This window comes from Triplophysa dalaica, chromosome 3, assembly GCF_015846415.1.
Source record: "Triplophysa dalaica isolate WHDGS20190420 chromosome 3, ASM1584641v1, whole genome shotgun sequence".
In the NCBI taxonomy this organism is placed as follows: Eukaryota; Metazoa; Chordata; class Actinopteri; order Cypriniformes; family Nemacheilidae; genus Triplophysa; species Triplophysa dalaica.
The window spans coordinates 25,418,405-25,440,191 of NC_079544.1; the positions used below are offsets into that span (position 1 = coordinate 25,418,405).

Below are 21,787 nucleotides of genomic sequence, written 5' to 3' on the forward strand. Positions count from 1 at the left end.
TCTATTCCCAAAATGCCCGATGTTTTTATGGCTGTTTTTACTTTAAAAGGACACGAGGAGGGGAGATCTACTTCCTGTGGGAGGACATTTTTTTCTGTCTGTGACTGATAAATCTATTTCTCTCTCTCTCTCTCCATTCATTCATATCACATCTTATTTATGTTTTCACATGTGTTTATTATAGCTAAAGTTTCCACAAGAAAAAAACACAGAGGAGATCTATGTAGTATCTCAATTATTTCTTATAGATGTATATCATTTTAATGATGGGCAAATTTAAACTTTTGCGCAAGTCTCTTGTATCTGTTTTTTTTTTTTAGGACAAAAAGAGACCAAAATTACAGTCTTATTCTATCAATCAAATATAATCTTAAACAGTCTTCATTCACTTGATCAAAGACCACATAATCTGAGCTATTGCATGTTGTGATGTTTCAACACAAATTCTTTGTGTCTATATTCATTTTACATTGCTTAAGCTAAGAAAGAGCATCCTCTGAGCAATAACATTCTCCACACGTCTCACGGATTATTCATCTCATCAAGAACCAATTCTCCTGAGACTCCAGCGAGCTCTTGAAACACATTGTAAGGTTGATAGCTGTAAGGTTGATTGACTCATGCTTCAATGATTGCTTCAGTTGTTTGTTTTGTGTAAGCACCGGGCTTTAAACATTTTCATGATTTGATACTAGACTGTATTTTTAGACTGAACAGCTGCTAAGCAAACAGACTGACCATCACAACCCATCACCTGTCTGCACTGAGACTATCATCTTTAGATGAGCTCTAGTAAACCAACACTTATAATAAGTTTATTGTACTATTAATAGCCTATACTTTTGGTACACTTTTTATGTACTTGTCATGAATATATTTAAAATTACCCAGTACATAAGTATACTTTAAAATGTACTACTTAAGTATACTTATTTTTTTCAAAGACTAAGTGATTGGCCTGTGAATATCATAACCAACATTCTCATAATAAATTTGATCAAATGTAATGTCATTATTCTCATCATTGATTGTCTTGTATTTGTTTCATTTTAAATGAGCACATGTTTGGTTCTAGAAAAGGAGTAACATGCCTAATAATATGATCTTGCCGTAGAGACACAGCAGAGAACAGTCCCAATTTGTTCTTTTTTCAGACTTTCCTTTGGCTCAGAATTGACTTTTTCCACATTTTCTTTTTTCTCCTCTTAACCCGCCTTTCAAATCTCCAACCAACCCTGTTAATATCATCGAACACAAGTTTGTAGCCTATATCAAACAATATAAGGACAGTGAGAAGTAGTAAATAACAGCACTCTGCCCATAAAGATAAAGTTGATAACCACTTACATTTCAAGCGATACAAATACTGAAGCACAATTGGGGCTGTGCGATATTAAAGAAAACTGCAATGTGCAGTACCATGCTAAATAATGATCATATATACCACTTTGTAATATGTTGCTGGTGCAGAAGTACTTCCGGTTTCATCTTTATTTATTATTTTATTTTATCTTATATATATAATTTAAATTTTAAGATATTCGTTTAACATTTTGATTCGGTTAAAAATGCTCTGTTTTCTTAACCTTTGTGTAGTGTTAAAAAACTGAAATGGGAAATTATTTGGGGGAAGCTTTGGATCAGGGTTGTTTACGTCATCCAAAGAGGTCTATCCATACCTTAAATAATTCAGTTATTGCAAAATACTGAGATATGCATTTGCTATATTCTGATCATTTCGATATATTGCACAGCCCTAATCACAATACAAAAGAAAACACAAAAAGAATTCTGCACATAGGCCTAAAGAAAAAATAAAATAAATGGTTTATGAGCTTGTAACACATTTGACTTCTGTGAAACAGGATATTTATATGTATAAAAAACACTTTTCAATCTTATGTTGTTCATTTTTCCCTTGCTTGACTAAACTACATGTAAACTGCTGTGTAGACTACAATTATTGCTGGCTTGTTGAAAAAAATGTTAAATGCTCTTGCATTGTTAAGTCTCTCTTTGAATAAAAATGTCTGCTAAATGAATGAATGTAAATGTTTAACATTTTAATATAAAGGGATAGTTTGCCGCAAAAATAAAATGTCTCTCCTCATATATTTGCCCTCATGCGGTTTTAAATATAGCATATTTTCTTCTATGAAAACACAAAAGAAGATATTTGGAAAAATGTGGTTTTGTGTTCATTCCATGGAAGTCAATGGAGTTCAGTGTTGTTTAATTATCAACATTCTTTAAAATATTTTCTTTTGTGTTCTGCAGAAGAAAGAAACTCATACTGGTTTAGAATGACAAGAGGATGAATAAATGATGATAGACAATGAACATTTTTGGGTGAACTATCGATTTGATATTTTAGAGATTTTGACATTGGGAAGGCATTTTTTTAATATACTATCTGCATGCTGAGAAAATAGCATGAAAGCACTGCATATCACTTTGGATAAAAGCCAAATGCATAAAAGAAAATGTTCTGTCTAATAAAATGCACACAATGAAACCTATACACACGCAATACAAGACATTAAACAGAGTCCATTTATGGTAACCATAAGCATGTTTAATGTACCAAGAAAAACGTCTTGTTTAGTAGAAGACCAAATATGGGAATCGGCTGCCTGTAAGACATTTCTTGGGTAAAGGTTTAGTCGGGGAGGGAAAACCTCACATTTGGTGCTATGTGAAAGTGAGTGTGTGTATATGTGTGAAGGGGTTAAGACAGGGTAGTCTGAGGGTCTCGCCTCCACAACCTCAGGTTTAAACCATCAACAGCAGCATTACATTTCATAGTACACCCCCTCTCTCTCTCTGGCGTCACTGCGGGTGGACTTCATCTTCTCATCTGACAAGAGAAAGCTCTGTTATTTCCCTCTCTTCTCTGAAACCTCCAGCATTCTCCTCGACTCTCTTTCGGTTCACAAGCACAAAGGGCAGGATGGAGGCCATTAAGAAGAAGATGCAGATGCTGAAGCTGGACAAGGAGAATGCCATCGACCGGGCGGAGCAGGCCGAGTCGGATCAGAAGGCTGCAGAAGACAAATGCAAACAGGTGAGTGCCCGAGGCCAAAAAAACAGAAAGGATGGAACATTCGTTTAAAAGATGGAACATCTTTACATTTGTCAAAATGTAAATTTATTGGACAAATATAATATGTATTTTAAATTTTCAAAAGGAAAAAGTGTTTAGCATGTATGAAAAGTACATTAATAATGCTACAGAGCTCTACAATATGTAAACCATTAAAACCGCTTAAATGATCGAAATTAAGATACTGTCAGACAAAGAAATCTCTAAATGCACTCTTAAAAATAAAGGTGGTCAAAAGGTTCTTCACAGCGATGCCGTAAGAACCATTTTTGGTTCAACAAAGAACCATTGGAATCATTTAGCCAAACATTTTTTTCTGTGGCATCGTGAAAGCACCGTTATTTTTAAGATTGTGTCAACAATTATATAACATGTTTTATGATGGGTTAGTTAAGGATGAGGAGAACTGGAGAGATCCATATGATGACCAAAACTAAATTCAGGTCAACAGGGACAACCAGGAATAATCCAGAACCATTTCAGCTGTTTCTCTGGGCCTGTTTACAGGTCTCTGGAGTATCCTGAGAATCTCTTAATGTTCTGAAACATTCCAGGACAAGAACACGCCTCTGTTATATTTTATTTTTACCTTTTGAACTTTATGTGTACACGACTTTAAATAGTGTGAAGTTACAACACCGTTTACTTCCATAAAGAGATGCAGTTTTACAAAAAATAAGATAAAATTTTGCGGGACAGGACCGGATTTTATTTATAAACATTCAATGATGGGAAATAATCGCTATATGACAGGTGGTTTGAGGAGAGGGTTTGAAAGATAAAATGGCCTGGAATATTACAGTATGACTAACAGTAGCCTATACAATTCAGCCAAAAAGTAACATTACATTAGTTAATTTTGGAGACACCTTTATCAAATGAAACTCACAGATAAAAGTTAATTCAATTTTGCTTTTTTCGTTCATCCATTTGGATGACACTTTTCATTTTAAGTATGTTTAATTTGTATGTGTGTTTCCTGAGAACCCAAAACACACAACGTAGTGTTTTAATCTACAGTAGTGTCGCCTGGGAGACTGGTGGTATGCATGTGACGATGCTTCAAAGTCTCCAAAAATTCCAGCACATTAACATGGACAAACATAAATCGGCTCGACACATGTCCAGAAATCTGGCCTAAGCGAGTCTCTGACATAATAACATTTAACAGTGGCAGATGTCACTAATGTTCAACTCAGCAGCTGTGTGGACAGAAATATCCCAGTCTCTGTGGACAGATGCATGATCACAGTGTAATAAAAGTCTACTGTTATCTATGGCCTATGATACAGTTGTGTAGTTTGTGTAGATGTACTTAAAATACATACAGCCAACACAAGACACACAATTGTTGAACTTTCTAGAAAGGAAGAAACGCAGGTGCTTGCACAATGACATCATTTTCATTTTCTGAAGTAATTGCCCTAGAGACCACCCAGAAACCTGTCTAGGAAAGCCTTAGCAACCACCCAACAGGACAGCAATACAACTAAACAAACCACAAAATGCCTAAAAACACCTTAAGCAAGGGCAAGTTATGATCATGCGTAGGACCTACGCAGTAGGCAACGTGGCGGTTTTCCTAAGACAAGAGCCGAAAAAGAAGCAGCTCATTTGAGAAGCATTAGCAGTGATAGCGGCATGTAAACAATCTTTGCTGCAGCTTGAGATTGTAAATACTGAAAAATAAACAATTAACTTAGATAATTCATTCGGAAATGCATTTGAGTAAACATGATGCTATTGCAGAGTTTTTTGACCTGAGGGAGGGGTTCAAACAGAACAATCACAGCGCGTATGGTCGGCGTTGAGTTGATATGTTGGTACATTTTTGGAGAGGTGCACATCAGGCTATGCAGAGATATGCACAGCCAATGGCGATTCTACGCAGGACCATAAAGTACGTTTTAGCATCCTTCCAGCAACTGCCTTGCAACAACCTAAGACCCATAGCAACAACCAAGGAACTCCCTAGCAACCATCTGACCACTCAAGCATCTGAAAAGTGGAGCATACTATTTTTTTCATTGGCTTCCCATGTAATATAGAATTGATTTTAAGATTTTAGTTTTTGTATTAAAATCCTTCTTCAGAACTCTTAATATTCCATCTTTCATTCACTATATGTTATTAAAGCATCTCTTCAAATGTATATTTTCTCTCAAGTTTATCCAGGGTTAGCAGTATTTTCATGTCTTTATTTTATTGCCTAGAGTGTATTTGTATAATTTTGTGTAGATTTTTCCTATATTTTGTTTCTGTTGCTTTTGTCTTTGTGTTAGCTGGAAGACGAAATGGTTGGTTTACAAAAGAAACTGAAAGGAACAGAAGACGAGCTGGACAAATATTCAGAAGCTCTTAAAGATGCGCAAGAGAAACTGGATCTGTCTGAGAAAAAGGCGGCAGACGTGAGTATTTATGAATTAAATAATTTAATCTTATAAATCCCGAAGACCTAAAATAAATGCACCCTAAAATTTCATGTGAGTAGCATTCTGATCAGTAGCAGTACAGTTCAAATGAAAAATAAAAATGAGACCGATCACAGACAATATATTAAGGTGCATTTCATTCTTTGTAAAAAAATGGCCAATGGAGTCACCTTCCATTCAAAGCCCAAAATTAACAACAGCAATTACTATAATTACATCCCTGAACGCATGTGGCACCAGAGTAAAACCTTTGCACCTGGCTTGGATGGGAAGCTTCAGACAAATTGTTCCCATTCCAGCTCTGAGGATGCTTTAATCACAGCGAGAGCATGTCGGCAAAATACTGGAAGAAAAAGTTTCCCCGGATTCCTTTCCTGCTTCTGCTGACAGCCCGGTATACATGTCTTTCCCACTCCTTCTGTTAGCGGACGCCCAGAGACGTCTAATGATTTACTAGCTAGGCTGTTGAATTCATTTTTTTTACTCAACATCCTCAGACTCTTGGCTCTCAGAGGAAATGGATATTTAGGGTGAGAACCACCTCTGAAAGCCACAGGGAGACAGACCAAACCACAAAGCATAAGAGCCAGACCTGCACAAACGCAAACCATTATGAAAAACAGTCTGGACGCCACATTCTCTTACTGAAGAGCTGCACTCTTAAAAGTGCTGAGAGTTACATTTATTGATTCAGCAGACGCTTAATCCAAACAGAAACGAGAGAGCATTTAACATTAAAAGCCAACAACAAGTATACAAAACTATGTTTCGTGTCGGTAGAAATATAGAAAAATAAGTATTTTCCTGCCTACACCTTATTCCATGACTTTCTCTATTCTGTGAAACACAAAAATAATAAAAAATGTTGTCGCAGATATTTCTTTCCTAAAAAGCTGCTATTTACTTAACTGAGCATCACCTGAGGACTGGTTCCTATGAAGTGAAGTCTAAAAAGGTAACTTAAGTACTTTGCCATAAAAAGATTAAATGATTATTTACATTTCATTAAACAGTTCCTTGTAGTACATTGTAACTTGTGGAATATCTCTATACGAGGCAATAATATGGTACTGTGCAAAGCAAGGTCATTTCTTTCTTTTTGCTCACCATCGCATACATACACACACACACACACACACACAAGGCCCGCAGGAATGTGAGGAATTCAACTAAAGCAAACAATGACCTCCGCACTCTCGAGTCTAATGCACCCCTTCACATGCATACTCACTCCTGCGGTCTGCAGTTCACTTAAACATCTGACAAACACTCACTCCCACACATGCTGGAATTGAATAACCACAAAAGAAACTCCATTTTTACTAAATCACACAGTGAATTCGCATTCACAATAAACTGTGCTGAACTGCAGCCACTACACAACTTAATTTGTTGTGAAATATGTACAAATTACAATCTTAACATTTTACTATTTCACCATTCCACTGGTGTTTTTTATTTCGCAGGTTGAAATTTAACATTTTCATAAATTGCACTTGACCTCGCTAAATTACTCTTCTAATCAACATATTTTATAACAGTAATAAAACTGAATCAGACAATACATATGTAAATAGCTAGTTCATTCAAATAGTTCTAAAAAAAAAGAATAATCATCTTTCCTAAATGATTTTGTTCATCAGCTGTAAATCTTGAGGTGAGATGATTTTATTCATGTAAATATACTATGTCAATGATTGCTACTATACAATTACTTTCATTGATTGATGTTTCTAATACATACCACTGGTTGTAAAATTGGGCTAGTTTGACTGGCCATTGGGCGTGTTTTGTTACAGAAACCTGGCAACCCTGACTGAAACACTCCCAGTCGTTTCTGAACAGAACTCGTCAGGAATTAATATTGATCTTCCACTTATACACCCTTTTTACAGTGAATTTAATTAAATACAATATAAAATTGAAGACTATCTTTTTTTTGCATTAATACAATGCCATCAATACGTTTCTTTTCTTAATTTCAGTAGTTTTTCTGCCCCCAAAGTGCACGAAACTCAAGTCTCGCGAGATTGGTTTGAAAGCGCAGCTCTAGCGGTATTTAGATGTCACACTCCGATCGGCCTGCGCACTACCGCATGAACTCGAACACACATCACATCAAGCCACGGCAATGGCATCTTAAAATATCATCATTATTCTTTTGTGCAATAATTAAACACTGGAATTTACATACAGAAACATACTTTAAACGTACTAAGCAGATATATTTCTAATAAATCGAATTCTTCCAGAGTAAAATCTTACGTTGGCTCATCAAAGTTTTACGCACTCCCAACGTTGCCTCGATGCTATCGCCTAATGTCATTTATAAGCAACACCAAATATGTCCAGAAGTCAGCACATAATAGTTTCAGAAGCAGGAAGACCACCCCCATTCTGATGTCATCTGATCCAACATCTTTCTGGGATCTGACTTTCTTACGCATTCCTGGCTGGCTGGCTGCTTTTCTAGAATCTCCAATCTGGATGTGCACGCGAGCAAAAGCACACATCTGATCCAGATCTGCACTGTTTATCTACTTCACTGGATTTTATCCGTTCGCAAACGTGCACAGGCTTCAAACACGTTCTATAACGTTGTCTAGGGGTTTTATATATTGATATAAAGTTTCGGAGATGTCCATAAACTCTCTTGACGCGGTGAAGAGGAAGATTCAATCACTGCAACAGCAGGCGGATGATGCCGAAGACAGAGCACAGATTCTACAGAGAGAACTAGACAATGAACGAAATCTACGGGAGAAAGTGAGAGATCGAGCTTTACCTCGTCATACTTTGTCTCTTTTCTCTTTCTCTTCTGTCTCTTTCTTTTGCTTTTAGTTTATTGCAGGGGGTCGGTGACTCGTTGGATTGAGAGGCCGGGGCTTGTTGTCACACGAGTAGTTTTCGCAAAGAAAAAAGTTTTGAGGCAAAAGCCCAATCGCAATATCGCATGCAAACAGAATTTAATCAAAATTTCTGTAAAATAATGTAGATTGCAGAGGTAAAATAATCTGGATTTGATGAGAAAAGTTTGAGTCCAAATTGAGATCTTCAATAATATTGACTTTTGATTGCAGACTTGACAAATCTGAGCTCAGTTTGACATGCGTGTTGACATCTCTTCTCAGACTCTACTAATGGAGACATTTGTGAGATTCCTGCTTCTCTTTCTCAGTAGAGATATCAGAGATTCAGTTTACTGGAATCAACACTTTTCATTGATTTATGAAAATATTTTAAACTCTGTTTTGAGTATGTTTGGTTGTTTAAACATATGAGTGTGTTTGGCAACCTGTTTCCTGGAAAGTACATTTGACCACAGGAAGTTGGGGGAGTGACACCTACTTTACCTCTTCACTTCCTGTAGACCTACTATTTGTTGCTTTGTGCTTTCACACCTGTATCACTTAGAAAATCTAAAACATCAAACCTTTTTATTCTGTGGTTCTGAAATGGTAAAGGCACCCATTTTACTAAATGCAACATCAGATTTAAAAGTAAGCTCTGATATGAGGGGGGGGTTTGAAGCACATCCTGTAGTCTGGCTCCTCCCTATGAGCTGATATATCAAAGGCCATACTCCATTCGAAGAGTAAAGCTCTTGATCTGTCGACTCTAGAGGGAAAAACCCAATTCCATCTCTTAATGTGTCCGTTTAAAATGAACTTGCCCAAAGGAGCAATAAAAACAATGTCACCTTGCCTTCATTTGAATCGATGTTTAGTGATGTTTCCCCTTCCCGAAAGGCCCTTTCGAGGGCTATATATCCCATTTGAAACGCACCGCAAGAAACTTCCACCGAAACATTGGCCAGTAGATTTAACTTTAAACGGTTCCATACACTGGCCCTCGCACTGTCTCTGTGTCTCATAAAGATGAGAAGATATCTTGTGAATCTGAAACTGTATGCTTCATATAATGTGGAAGATATTTGTGGAGTATATAAGATATTTGAAGAATGATGATGTGATGGATGTGAAAGTGTTTAAGGCTCAAAACATTTTATCTAGATGTCCAGCCAGATTTTTAATGGGCTCTTTGCATGCGTGACTTTCTTCGTTTCACAGGAAGAAAAGCACTTCTATAAAAACTTGCATATAGCCCATAGCCTACTTCTTCGCAGGCACTATTATTATTAAATCTCTATTGTGAAGTAACTCACACATTAAGGTGTGAGTTGGTGGTCTAGTGGGTTAAACCACTGAACTAGTAAATCAAAGGTTGCTGGTTTGATCCCAGCATCCACCAGCAGTGTGTCCTTGAGCAAGACACTTTATTCCACATTGCTCCAGGGGGATTGTCCCTGTAAAATAAGTGCACTGTAAGTCGCTTTGGATAAAAAAAATGTTAGTATAATATCGGAATTAAAATTGTCATGGAGATTTAGCTTTTTCATATTTTAGTGATTATTTAGTAAATATTGGGTAATATTTAGTGGTATATTGTGGGTTATAAAAGATTGTTCAGATGAATGCGTCTGCTTTTCTAAGTGATCAGATAATTCATCCATCCATCCATTTTCTTCCGCTTATCCTGGGCCGGGGCGCGGGGGCAGCAGTCTAAGCAGGGATGCCCAGACTTCCCTCTCCCTAGACACTTCCTCCAGCTCTTCCGGGGGGACACCGAGGCGTTCCAAGGCCAGCCGGGAGACATAGTCCCTCCAGCGTGTCCTAGGTCTTCCCCGGGGTCTCCTCCCGGTGGGACATGCCCGGAACACCTTCCCGGGAAGACGTCCAGGGGGCATCCGGAAAAGATGCCCGAGCCACCTCAGCTGTCCCCTCTCGATGTGGAGGAGCAGCGGCTCTACTCTGAGCTCCTCCCGAGTGACCGAGCTTCTCACCCTATCTCTAAGGGATCGCCTAGCCACCCTGCGGAGAAAGCTCATTTCGGCCGCCTGTATCCGGGATCTTGTCCTTTCGGTCATGACCCACAGCTCATTACCATAGGTGAGGGTAGGAATGTACTTGAACTCCTCCACTTGAGGCAGGGACTCTCCACCCACCTGAAGTGGGCAAGCCACCCTTTTACATTTACATTTACATTTAGGCATTTGGCAGACGCTTTTATCCAAAGCGACTTACAGTGCACTTATTACAGGGACAATCCCCCTGGAGCAACGTGGAGTAAAGTGTCTTGCTCAAGGACACACTGGTGGTGGCTGCTGGGATCGAACCAGCAACCTTTTGATTACCAGTTCAGTGGTTTAACCCACCATCTCCACCACCATCTTTTCCGACTGAGAGCCATGGCCTCAGATTTGGAGGTGCTGATTCTCATCCCAGCCGCTTCACACTCGGCTGAAAACCGTCCCAGTGCATGCTGAAGGTCCTGGTCTGATGGGGCCAGCACGACGACAACATCCGCAAAGAGCAGAGATGAAATCGTCTCCAAACCTGACGCCCTCCGGCCCCTGGCTGTGTCCCTGAGGGACACAGTCGAATGCCTTCTCCAAATCCACAAAACACATGTGGATTGGTTGGGCAAACTCCCATGAACCCTCCAGCACCCTGGAGAGGGTATAGAGCTGGTCCAGTGTTCCACGACCGGGACGAAAAACACACTGTTCCTCCTGAATCCGAGGTTCTACCATCGGCCGGATTCTCCGCTCCAGTACCCTGGCATAGACTTTCCAGGGGAGGCTGAGAAGTGTGATCCCGATAGTTGGAGCACACCCTCTGGGACCCCTTCTTAAAAAGAGGGACCACCACTCCGGTTTGCCAGTCCAAAGGCACTGTCCCCCCCGCCACGCGGTGCTGCAGATGCGTGTCAGCCAAGACAGCCCCACAACATCCAGAGACTGGAGGTATCTCATCCACCCCCGGAGCCCTGCCACCGAGGAGTTTCTTGACTGCCTGTCAACGTGACGTCAGCCCGGGTGATGGACAAGTCCGCCTTTGAGCCCTCAGCCTCTGCTTCCTCAATGGAAGATGTGACAGCGGGATTGAGGAGATCCTCGAAGTATTCCTTCCACCGCCTGATGATATCCCCGGTCGAGGTCAACAGCTGCCCCCCTCCATTGTAGACAGCGTTGGAAGGGCACTGCTTCCCCCTCCTGAGGCGGCAAACGGTTTGCCAGAATCTCTTGGAGGCTGACCGATAGTCCTTCTCCATGACCTCACCGAACTCCTCCCAGGCCCGAGTTTTTGCCTCCCCAACCACCCGGGCTGCAGTCCGCTTGGCCTGTTGGTACCCGTCAGCTGCCTCGGGAGTCCCACAAGCCAGCCAGGCCCATTAGTACTCCTTCTTCAGCTTTACGGCATCCCTTACTTCCGGTGTCCACCACCGGGTTTGAGGATTGCCGCCTCAACAGGCACCGGAGACCTTACGGCCACAGCTCTGAGTGGCCGCGTTGACAATGGAGGTGGAGAACATGGTCCACTCGAGCTCAATATCTCCAGGCTTCCTCGGGATCTGGTGGAAGTTCTGCCGGAGTTGGAAGTTGAAGATCTCTCTGACAGGGGATTCGGCCAAACGTTCCCAATATACCCTCACAGTACGTTTGTGTCTTCCGAGTCTGTCCAGCTTCCTCCCCCGCCATCGGATCCAACTCATCACCAGGTGGTGATCAGTTGACGGCTCCGCCCCTCTCTTCACCCTCTCTTCACTCTCTTCTATGTCTATGTCAGATTATTCATCTGTGTGAAAAAACTATTATCAACCGTTTTTACGTGTTTCTCTTTATGTTTCTGAAGGTCATGAGAAGACATTACGTTTTTTGTCTCAATTGTTGTGTGGGAGAAATAGTTGAGATGTATAAAATATTTCAATGTGAATTTCTTGCCAAGAGGAAAGAAAAACATTACATGTTTTCTTATGACAGCGAGAAAATGGGGTATATGCAAACGGAGCGATGCCGTATGTCAATCTCAGCAAGCTCTGTTACATCCAACACATGTTACGTCCATTTCACTCTGTCATTTCAAGATGCACAAAGTATTACGGTCAAAAACGCTAGTCAAATTATCCAAACACTAGGTACGTTGACAACCAAAAAGGAGAAGCGCTTCGGGCTATCTGTTTCAAGCTACATTCACAATATGAAGAAATGCCAAGTAAACTTTTGTGCTAACTCGAGTCTTGATCACAGATGCATATAGCAAAGTTCACCCGTACCGCTGTCGGTTTGCTGAAACCCCCGAGGCACGGGGAGAACATGCAAACTCCACACACACAAGTCGGAAGCGGGATCACTTCATACCCTTTTGTAGAAAATATTTCTAGCCATTTTAAATGTTGTTTCATATCGGCTATTGTACTCTGTGTCATCATGGAAAACAAAGACAGGCCAAAGTTTAATGAAGAATGAAGTATAGAGAGACGCAGGGATGGTTGGACAGAAAGGAACACTGGGTTCATTCTGACGTCCTCTATTTCAATATGGAGAAATGAATGTTAACTGTTAGCTTTGCAACTATATCCTTAATCTTTTAAATTCTGAAAATTCCATTGTGGTTATCCCAGACATCCCTGGAAATATTGCCATTTAAGAGAAACGTGTTTGACAGGATTTGATTTTATCCTCTGCTTTAACAGTGCGGCCCATTCTTTGAGCATAATGAAGGATTTATGGATGTGAAAGCTACGTTTTCTCCGGGTTTTATCTTTGATATAAAAGGGGAAATGTTTTGGCATAACACTTTCATTCACAGATCAGGAATGTAAATGAAAGAGGCAGTATACAAAGACGCACAAAAGAAGATATATTTGGGAAATGTCTCCATGGTTTTTGTTTATACAATAGATAGTGAGTGTTTGGTTACCAACGTTCTTCAAAATATATGTATTCTGCGGAAGAAATAACGTCCCCCTTTAAGAAAGTAAATGGGGTAAATTCTGATATAAAGTTAACTTTGAAGTGATAAAATGACATGCTAATCGTATGATTATTGGAGTACCTCGTATGGCGTGAGGCCCACAAGATACAATTCATTGTAAGAGGAAGGAGACGTGGCCAAAGCACACTACTCTTATGTAAATGGATTCAATTCAAGAGTCGTCACATGGTTTCAGTGTCCATTTTTTCTACTAAATACAAGAAGGTTGTATTTGTGTGCTCATTTCTCACATCTTCATCTACTTTCAGTTGTTTCTGTTATTGTCCATTTAACCATTTCATAAACTAACGATTTATGATGGAATTGTGAAGGTTCCATAACTGTTGGTTTAGATGTTAGAAGAGCAGACAACTCAATTTTATTTAATTCAATTTTATTTATATAGTGCTTTTTACAATGTTGCATTGTGTCAAAACATCAGGGAGAAAGGGAAAAAATATATATATTTATTATTAAAGTAACAGACAGACAGCAGATGCTGATGGAGAAACAGCGGAGCGGACGGCCGTCATTAAGTTTTTACTTTTTTAGTTCCTCAACGCTGACATTCATTCTCGTAACTGTGAGCAGACTCTGAATATTGTGATTTATTTACATCTGGCTCTCCAGAATAAATGAACAGCACATGTTATTCTGGCTTTCGAGGAAATAGAATCAGTGCTAAAAGACAATAACAGTCTCTTACTCCAAAAACACTTCTGATCACTCACTTTCTTTGAGCTTAATGTTTTGGATTTAAATACGATCAATTGTGGTCAACAGATCGAGGCTTAGCCAAATTAGAAATATACTTAAAACAAAACTCAATCATAATTTGAAGCAAATCCGAAAGACATCAAATAATAATTCCTTAATATCCTAAATAATGCAATTTCGCATTCAAACGTAAGATGCTTATAGGATACAATATGACAGAAATTCCATTAATGTTTACAGCTTCTGTTCATCATTGCTTATGGGAATTGAACCAGTTCAATCGATTGTGTGCATGTGCAGGCTGAAGGTGATGTGGCCGCTCTGAACCGCAGGATCCAGCTGGTGGAGGAGGAACTGGACCGGGCTCAGGAGAGACTGGCCACCGCGCTTCAGAAACTCGAGGAGGCTGAGAAAGCCGCCGATGAGAGCGAGAGGTCACTATACACACACATTCATACAGAAATCAGATTATTAATTGAAAAACACTTAAGTTTGACACATGGATATTTTTTATTGATGAGCAGTATGAGGTTGAGAAACCACTATCATGCCCTTCCTGCCAAAATGCCATGACTATCGGTCCCCCTCTCAGTGCACGTGTATTCATAAACTTTGGCTTTTAGCAATAAACAGTAACAATGGTGCAACTTAACTTTATCAGTTAAAAACATGCAGATCGATCGAAGTGTAACCGAGGTCTGCTAGTGCATGTGCAAACGTCAATCTTTGTTAGAGATCTATTTTTTCCACTAGTGAGGGAAATGACACCAGACCGAATGAAGTCAGACCGTTTATTTATTAACACTAATAACAGAAGCGTTAGTTTTGCCTTTATATGTTATATCTAAGTTGGATAATAAACAAGCAGATTGACTAGGCAACATTTGCAAGCAGAACTTTAAATGACGTTTCATAGAAGTGTTTTAGAGGTTTGCGCACACACACACAATATCAGTGTGTTACACAGAACAGCTTTCACAGCCAATTTTAAAGTCATGGAAGCTGTTCTATTACAGTTGGTCATCTTATATCCAGCTGTAGGACTGTGATGAAAGTAAAGGTATTGAAGTGCGCAGCTCAGTTAAATGTTTACAATCTCTGATATCCAAACACTAATGGAGACACATTTTTACAATTAGTGATTCATAGGAAGGGAATATTTCCCATTATTCAACCTCACACAACCAACATCTGATCTGATTTCTGTGTCTGAATAGTTGGTGTTATTTGTTTAGGGGCATAAAGGTGATTGAGAATCGTGCCATGAAGGATGAGGAGAAGATGGAAATTCAGGAGATGCAACTCAAAGAGGCGAAACACATCGCAGAGGAAGCAGATCGCAAATACGAGGAGGTTAAACATACAGACACACACACAGACGTCTGAAATATAAAGCGGTTCTCAAAATGTGTATAGGTGTTGAAGCTTTTTTTTTACCTATGAGTGATGTCTGTATCGGAGTTATTATAGTTTTGATTTTAGTTTATTTCATTTAATTAATTAGCTTTTAATTTATTTTTATTTTAAGCAATTTTTTTATGCTTTTGTCATTTTATAACTTATTGGTTTATTTTTAATATTTCTATATAAGATTAATTCAATTTTATTTTATTTTTCCTGGTTTAAACTTACTTATTTTTGAGGCAACATTTAAGTTTTTCATATAATTTTTAGGTCAATATATATTATTTGATTTCAAAGAACAGGAACGTTTTCAAAGTTTTAACTTTAGTAAACTGTAATAACCTTGGTCTGTATATGTGTGTGTGTTTCAGGTCGCTCGTAAGTTGGTGATTTTGGAGGGGGAATTAGAAAGAGCAGAAGAGAGAGCGGAGATCGCTGAACTGTTAGTAAATGTACATTCTTAACTTAGTTTTAAAGAGTAACTATTACAATGTCCTTAAAATTACATTCCATTGCTTTATTACATTCAAAATGCAATATAATACAAATATATAAATAAGAAACATAAATAGAATTATAAATAATCATTTCAAAGGTAAACAACTATCTTTAGCTCAACTATCTTTAGGCATTTAGTTGACCTAAATTTGTTTTAAATTGTTAAAGTTCTATTTTTATTATTTGCTATTAAATAGTAATATATTTGTCCACATAAAAATACTGTAGTTTTATTAGGGCAGGTTGTCGAAAGACACTTCTTTTTTAGTGTGTGTTTGACGATAGCTTTACTCAAGCAGTAAAATGTTTTTGAAATAATATATTAGAGCAACTCTGGAAATCAAGTTCATCAGTTCATGTCCTCATACAGCGCATCACGTGTTTAGCACGTTAATCTGTGCAGTTCCTTCGCTCAGACACGCAGAACAACCCGATGGCATGTTTAAATTACAGGATTCTGCATCCACATCTAGTTATATGAACGAGTTTCACTTGCAAAATAGACTAAAACTAAGTAAAATAGGCGTGCTTCATTGATGAGCGTCACACAGAAACAAGCACAGGGACAAACGCACTTCACACAAACAAACGGCTCTGTTTATTGTACCTGGCATTAAATCACATGCGTGCTACTCTGGTAAATACATATATACCACACTGTACAGCCCTGTCAGTAGGAGCGCATGCATTTGAACAGCCACAAAGACCACTTTCAGCCTTTGGACATAATATGTAACATTACTGTAAACATTATGGTAGGCGTGCTAGTCAGACAGGATAAAGGCTGAAGTCCTAAAAGTTCACTTAAAATATAAGGAATGTGTCAAGCACAATATTCTCTCACCATTCTCTCTCACACACCGTAGACGATTAACCGAAAATATATATCACATGTTTTATGCACGGCTTGTGAGTGAAGTACGGTAAAATACTGCTGCATCCGAAAGCCAAAGAGTGCTCTCATGCAGAAACTCCAAATAATCACTGCAGAAGAAGACCATAACACAAGTAGTTCTAGAAATGCGTAAGGAGGAAGGACTCTGGGTCCGAGATCTCCTACTTCCATACTATACAGTAGGCGAAAATAAGTTTGAGTCATGATCAAAAGGTCCGTAAACTCATTATTCAAAAAACAGTAGGTGAGAAATAGCGGGATGGTCTAGTACTTCCGCCGAGATTTGTGAGTGTGGATGGGATGGACACTTTTCTTGTCCCATGATGCCACAGGAGCTGAGCAACGATCAAACTTCAAAAGTAAATCAAATAAATATAGCGGAATACTTTAAGGCGGACGTCCGTTTTCAATGTAATTGCCAATAAATGAATTTCATGTGACTAAATTATGTTTTTATCAACACTCACGTTGTTGTTAAAACTTCATAGTTCAAAGAGCATACACGGGTCACATGACCATAAAAAATGATGGACACAGTATGTCCAAAATGTATTCATACTACACCCACTCATACTATGTAGAGCGTACTGTTTTAACAGCCAATGGGTATGTACTACTTTAAATTTATTCCCTTTTCGATTTCGGACGCAGCGACTGTTACTCAAGCCGCCTCTGGTATTTTCATGATAATATTGTATATTTATAATGATCATGTTTGACGGGTGTTGCTTTTTTAAATGCACATTATATGTGACTCAAACATCGCAGCCTAGCGGTTGTCAGAGCAGAAATTGAAACCTCTGCCCTCTTTATTTTTTTCTGTAATTTATTCTGCAGCGTCTTCTGTGTTTACGTAACATGTCCAGAGTTTAGCAGGCTGTGCATCAGTAATAATGGTCCGTGGGGAAACGCAGTGCTCCATGTGTACTGTAGTTAAATTGAATAAACTCTATGACTATTTTGTATTCAAATTACTCAAGTTACTTGACGAATCGTTTCAGCCCTAGACCAATCAAATCAGATTAGGCAGACAGAAAGGAGGTGATTAGACAGATGAATCGCCGAACGAATCATTTGTGAGTCATTCAAGAAGTAAGGTAATAATAACTGACTACTTTAGAAAATGAAAGTGTTTTTACACCTAGTATGTACGTTAACATTACATATTTACCAAAGTAGGACCTAAACATTTACTCTTTAAATGTTTTGATTCTCAAAAAAGGAAAGAAAGAACACTTTCTTTGCTAGAAATGTATATTTAATGGTATATTCTTAAACAGAATATTAGATTCTTTTGTATAAAAATGTTACAGTGATCCAGAATATTAGATATGCAGTAACTTGACCATAAATGTCACATAAAGTCTCATTGTCAAAAATGATTTGTTTTTATAGTAAAGGTGCAGATCTGGAAGAAGAGCTAAAAAACGTAACCAACAACCTCAAATCTTTAGAAGCCCAATCAGACAAGGTCAGTCAGCTGACCTCCAGTCACCAATAATTCACCTGTGTGTTTGTGGTTTAAATAACGTCTTGCTTCTTTTCTATATGCAGTATTCAGAGAAAGAGGACAAATATGAAGAGGAGATCAAAGTTCTCACTGATAAACTGAAAGAGGTGGGCAGCCTAAAAACACAAACAGCTGTTTATCCTTATATTTTTCCAAGCAAGTATTTCTAAACACTTTATTTGCTTAATGAATCACATACTGACACATTTTGAAGTGATAGCAGCTGTATCGCATCAGGTCATTCTCCTCCTCGTTTCTTTCCCCCACACAGATTGAAACTCGTGCTGAGTTCGCAGAAAGGACGGTCGCCAAACTGGAAAAGACTATCGATGACCTGGAGGGTAAGCGGCCTTCCCTCTGTTCTCTCTCTCTGATTCAATTCCTAAGTAATGCAGACTCCCAGCCTGTGATGTCACGCATACCGACAGCTGGAATTTCACCTTTGTTCTCATTGTCTGTGTGTGTGTGTGTGTCAGTTAGTTGAGTCTTTTCATTATAGTGACAGGACAGTGCTAATGCTGTTAGATCTGTTAATACAGATTTAATATGGTTTTGAGCTGACATGAGGGCAGATAGCAAAGTGACCATAGCCTTACCATGTTCATTTCCCACCTTTGGCTTTTGTCTTGTCTTTAATCTTATAAACTTTTCTTTGTCTCGTCTTCTTGAACTTTAACTCATTGTCCTCTCTTTATCTTTTTACTTCCTGTTTCCTGTGTGCACCTCCTGTGTGCGCTCCACTCTTGACCTTTGACCTCCAGATGAACTGTATGCTCAGAAGCTGAAATACAAGGCCATCAGTGAGGAGCTGGATCATGCTCTCAATGATATGACCTCTTTGTAGATCTCGTCATGCCTCTATAGTGCATGAATTGGACATTTTAAGACTCTATACGCTGGAATGTTCTGGAAATGTTTGTTCTGAATCTCTCTATATCTCTCTCTCACACACACCATTTGTGCCTTGTGTATTTTCACTCTTTTAAAGTTAAAAAAAAGTTTTGAAGTTTAAATACAAATAGACTATTTACTTTCTTAATGCACATTCTGCTTTTCATTGAAAAATATTTGTGTTTACAATTTTATGTTGATTCTTATGAAGTTACTTTCAAGTGACATTCATCCATCTGCTTATTCTTTTTCACTCCTAAACATATTTTAAATGGCAATGTTATGATGGCTTTAAGAGACACTTTCTCAAGTTTAATAAAGATTTTTTCCCGCCCTTTAAACTCCATCGGTTTTGTTTCTTTCTATCTGCTCTAAATATTTCCATCTAAATATTTCTTTGTTCACTCAGCTTTGTTGTACTTCACTCAAAAGAGGATAGCACAATTTCTTTAAAACAAGTGATGATGAAAATTGAGCAAGTTGTTTGCATTTGGTTAAGACACCAATGGTAAGGACATTGATGTTCCAATGTGATGCTGAAACATGCTAAAAACTTTTGAATTAGAAGTGTATGTTTGGTCTTTTTGCATTTTAAGAGCGTGATCGAACAACGGTGAGCTTATTTTGGGGTGTGTACTTCTGAACCTCTTTTATAAGGGAATAATCCATGATGCATTGCGATTGACATGATCAATATAAAACTATATATTTATAGCCATAGTGTTAAAGTCTATAAACTAAGATTATGCCAGTATGTGATGTGTGAACATATCCTCAAGCTCGGCAATTAAAACAACATTTTCATAGATTGCTTTAAATCATTTAAAAGTATTTTTATTCAAGGCTGTAGTTTATATAAATATTAATAAATCTTAAACATGCATGATATGAATTTCGACACCTTTGTGAGTTACATCAACACGTTGTGCTGTCTAGATTTTACAGATGTAGAAATTCACATGTGTGTCATGTTTAATAAAATCATGATGCTTGTCTGTTTAAGAGGGTCTGGCTGAGTCTAAGCAACAGAACCTAGAGATGCATCAAGTTCTCGATCAAACGCTTCAGGAGCTCAACAGCTTGTGAACATTCAAGAGAAGAAATCCACGACATTCCAGTTTAGTCAATCATTCCAACAGTGTTTTGTGTTTAGTTTGTCATGTTTTCTATAATAAGTTATGTCATGTCCTGCCAATGATTGTCTATATATATATTTTTCATAATAATTCTTACTGTACTTTTCCCAGTGAGCTAAAAACATTTGCTGCAATTCTGTCTGTACATGACTGTCCTGGGTTAAATACATGCAAAGCACTTCTGACAACATCTGTATTGAGCTGGAACTGTACTGTATGAAACCCAACACGTGTTTAATGCTTGTAATAAAATCAACTTTGGAGTTACATTAATGATAATTGCATTTATTTTCTTTTTTATTACAACTTGTATTTGTTTATTCTGAAAGAACAGGAAGTGAAACATAATTTACACTTAAAGTGGTCATTTGACTCGGCTAAAAAGAATATTAATGTTTGCTTTAGATGTAATACAATGTGTTAACACGATTTAAGGTTAAAAAACGCTGTATTTTCCACATATGTTTGTATCTCCTCTTTGCTCCGCCTCTCTGAAACGCGCTGATATTTTACCAAACTGATCGCTCTGAGAAGCGAGGTGTGCTATGATTGGCCAGGTCACTCGTGCGTAGGGATTGGTCAAATACAGTACAGAAATGTAACGCTTTTTCACATATTCGGAACATCAGCCTGCGCCTGCGACGGTACAATGAGATTTCCAAATGACCCACATTACGTGTCTTAAAACATGCATGGGCAATTTATAACACACAAAAGACGAAAAAACCCTCTGGGGTTTATTGGAATTGGAATCCTCCAATAAAGCATCGGAATGTAAAGAAATAAATCACATTTGAGTAATCTAGAAGACCATATTTTTTACATTGCTATTGGGACTGCAAGTGGGTCGTATTTCAGCACATGGGTAAAATACAATATTCTTTCAAATAAATCTATTGTCCATATAATCTAAAAATATACATGGGCACATTTATGTATAATCATTTATCATTTTGAGTGATGAAATGTGACCGTGAACTGGACATTTTCGAGAAATTGATCCACATATTGAGCTAACAAAATTCATTCAAAACATTTTGTTTTTTTTTATCAAAAATCCATTAGATCTGGTTTGTAGTTAATACAGCATTAAGATTAATATCCACAGCCAATACATTTGTCAAATATCTCATATAAAAAATAATGTTTTGATTTAGGAAACGCATTCGCGAATCCTACTATGAGAAAGGTCTAACGTTAGAGAACTTACGAATCAAGACTGGACAGACGTGGCGGCTGGACAGTATAAATCCTAGTACGATGAAGGAGCAGCTCATGACGCTCCAGGAAGAAAATGAGTTACGTTCCTTTGACCTCATTAATATTTATTGAGAAGAGCCTTTGCCGTGATATGATTGGTCGAAGGGCTGCTGTCTTGCGGATT

General features: G+C 38.3%; 1 protein-coding gene across 3 annotated transcripts; it reads left to right on the plus strand.

Annotated features, from left to right (window-relative positions):
* The first annotated feature begins 2,929 nt into the window (after nt 1-2,929).
* On the plus strand, nt 2,930-20,676 carry tpm4b (tropomyosin 4b). 3 transcript variants are annotated; one of them, XM_056742793.1, is made up of 9 exons: nt 2,930-3,064; nt 5,386-5,511; nt 14,370-14,503; nt 15,305-15,422; nt 15,845-15,915; nt 18,262-18,337; nt 18,421-18,483; nt 18,648-18,717; nt 20,271-20,676. In XM_056742793.1, exons 1-9 carry the CDS (start codon nt 2,951-2,953, stop codon nt 20,351-20,353), a joined length of 855 nt encoding a protein of 284 aa, XP_056598771.1. In that variant the 5' UTR covers nt 2,930-2,950; the 3' UTR covers nt 20,354-20,676. The 3 variants fall into 3 exon arrangements, with proteins under 3 accessions (XP_056598771.1, XP_056598773.1, XP_056598772.1); XM_056742795.1 differs by lacking the exon at nt 20,271-20,676 and adding an exon at nt 19,138-20,264; XM_056742794.1 differs by lacking the exons at nt 2,930-3,064; nt 5,386-5,511 and adding an exon at nt 7,926-8,301.
* Nucleotides 20,677-21,787: the final 1,111 nt, after the last annotated feature.

Excerpts from the sequence above, each read along its gene's own strand:
- tpm4b (XM_056742793.1), top strand. The coding sequence starts at position 2,951 with ATGGAGGCCATTAAGAAGAAGATGCAGATGCTGAAGCTGGACAAGGAG. Across the intron at positions 15,916-18,261 it reads AGAGCGGAGATCGCTGAACT|TAAAGGTGCAGATCTGGAAG; the intron begins GTTAGTAAATGT and ends TTGTTTTTATAG. Across the intron at positions 18,338-18,420 it reads TAGAAGCCCAATCAGACAAG|TATTCAGAGAAAGAGGACAA; the intron begins GTCAGTCAGCTG and ends TTCTATATGCAG.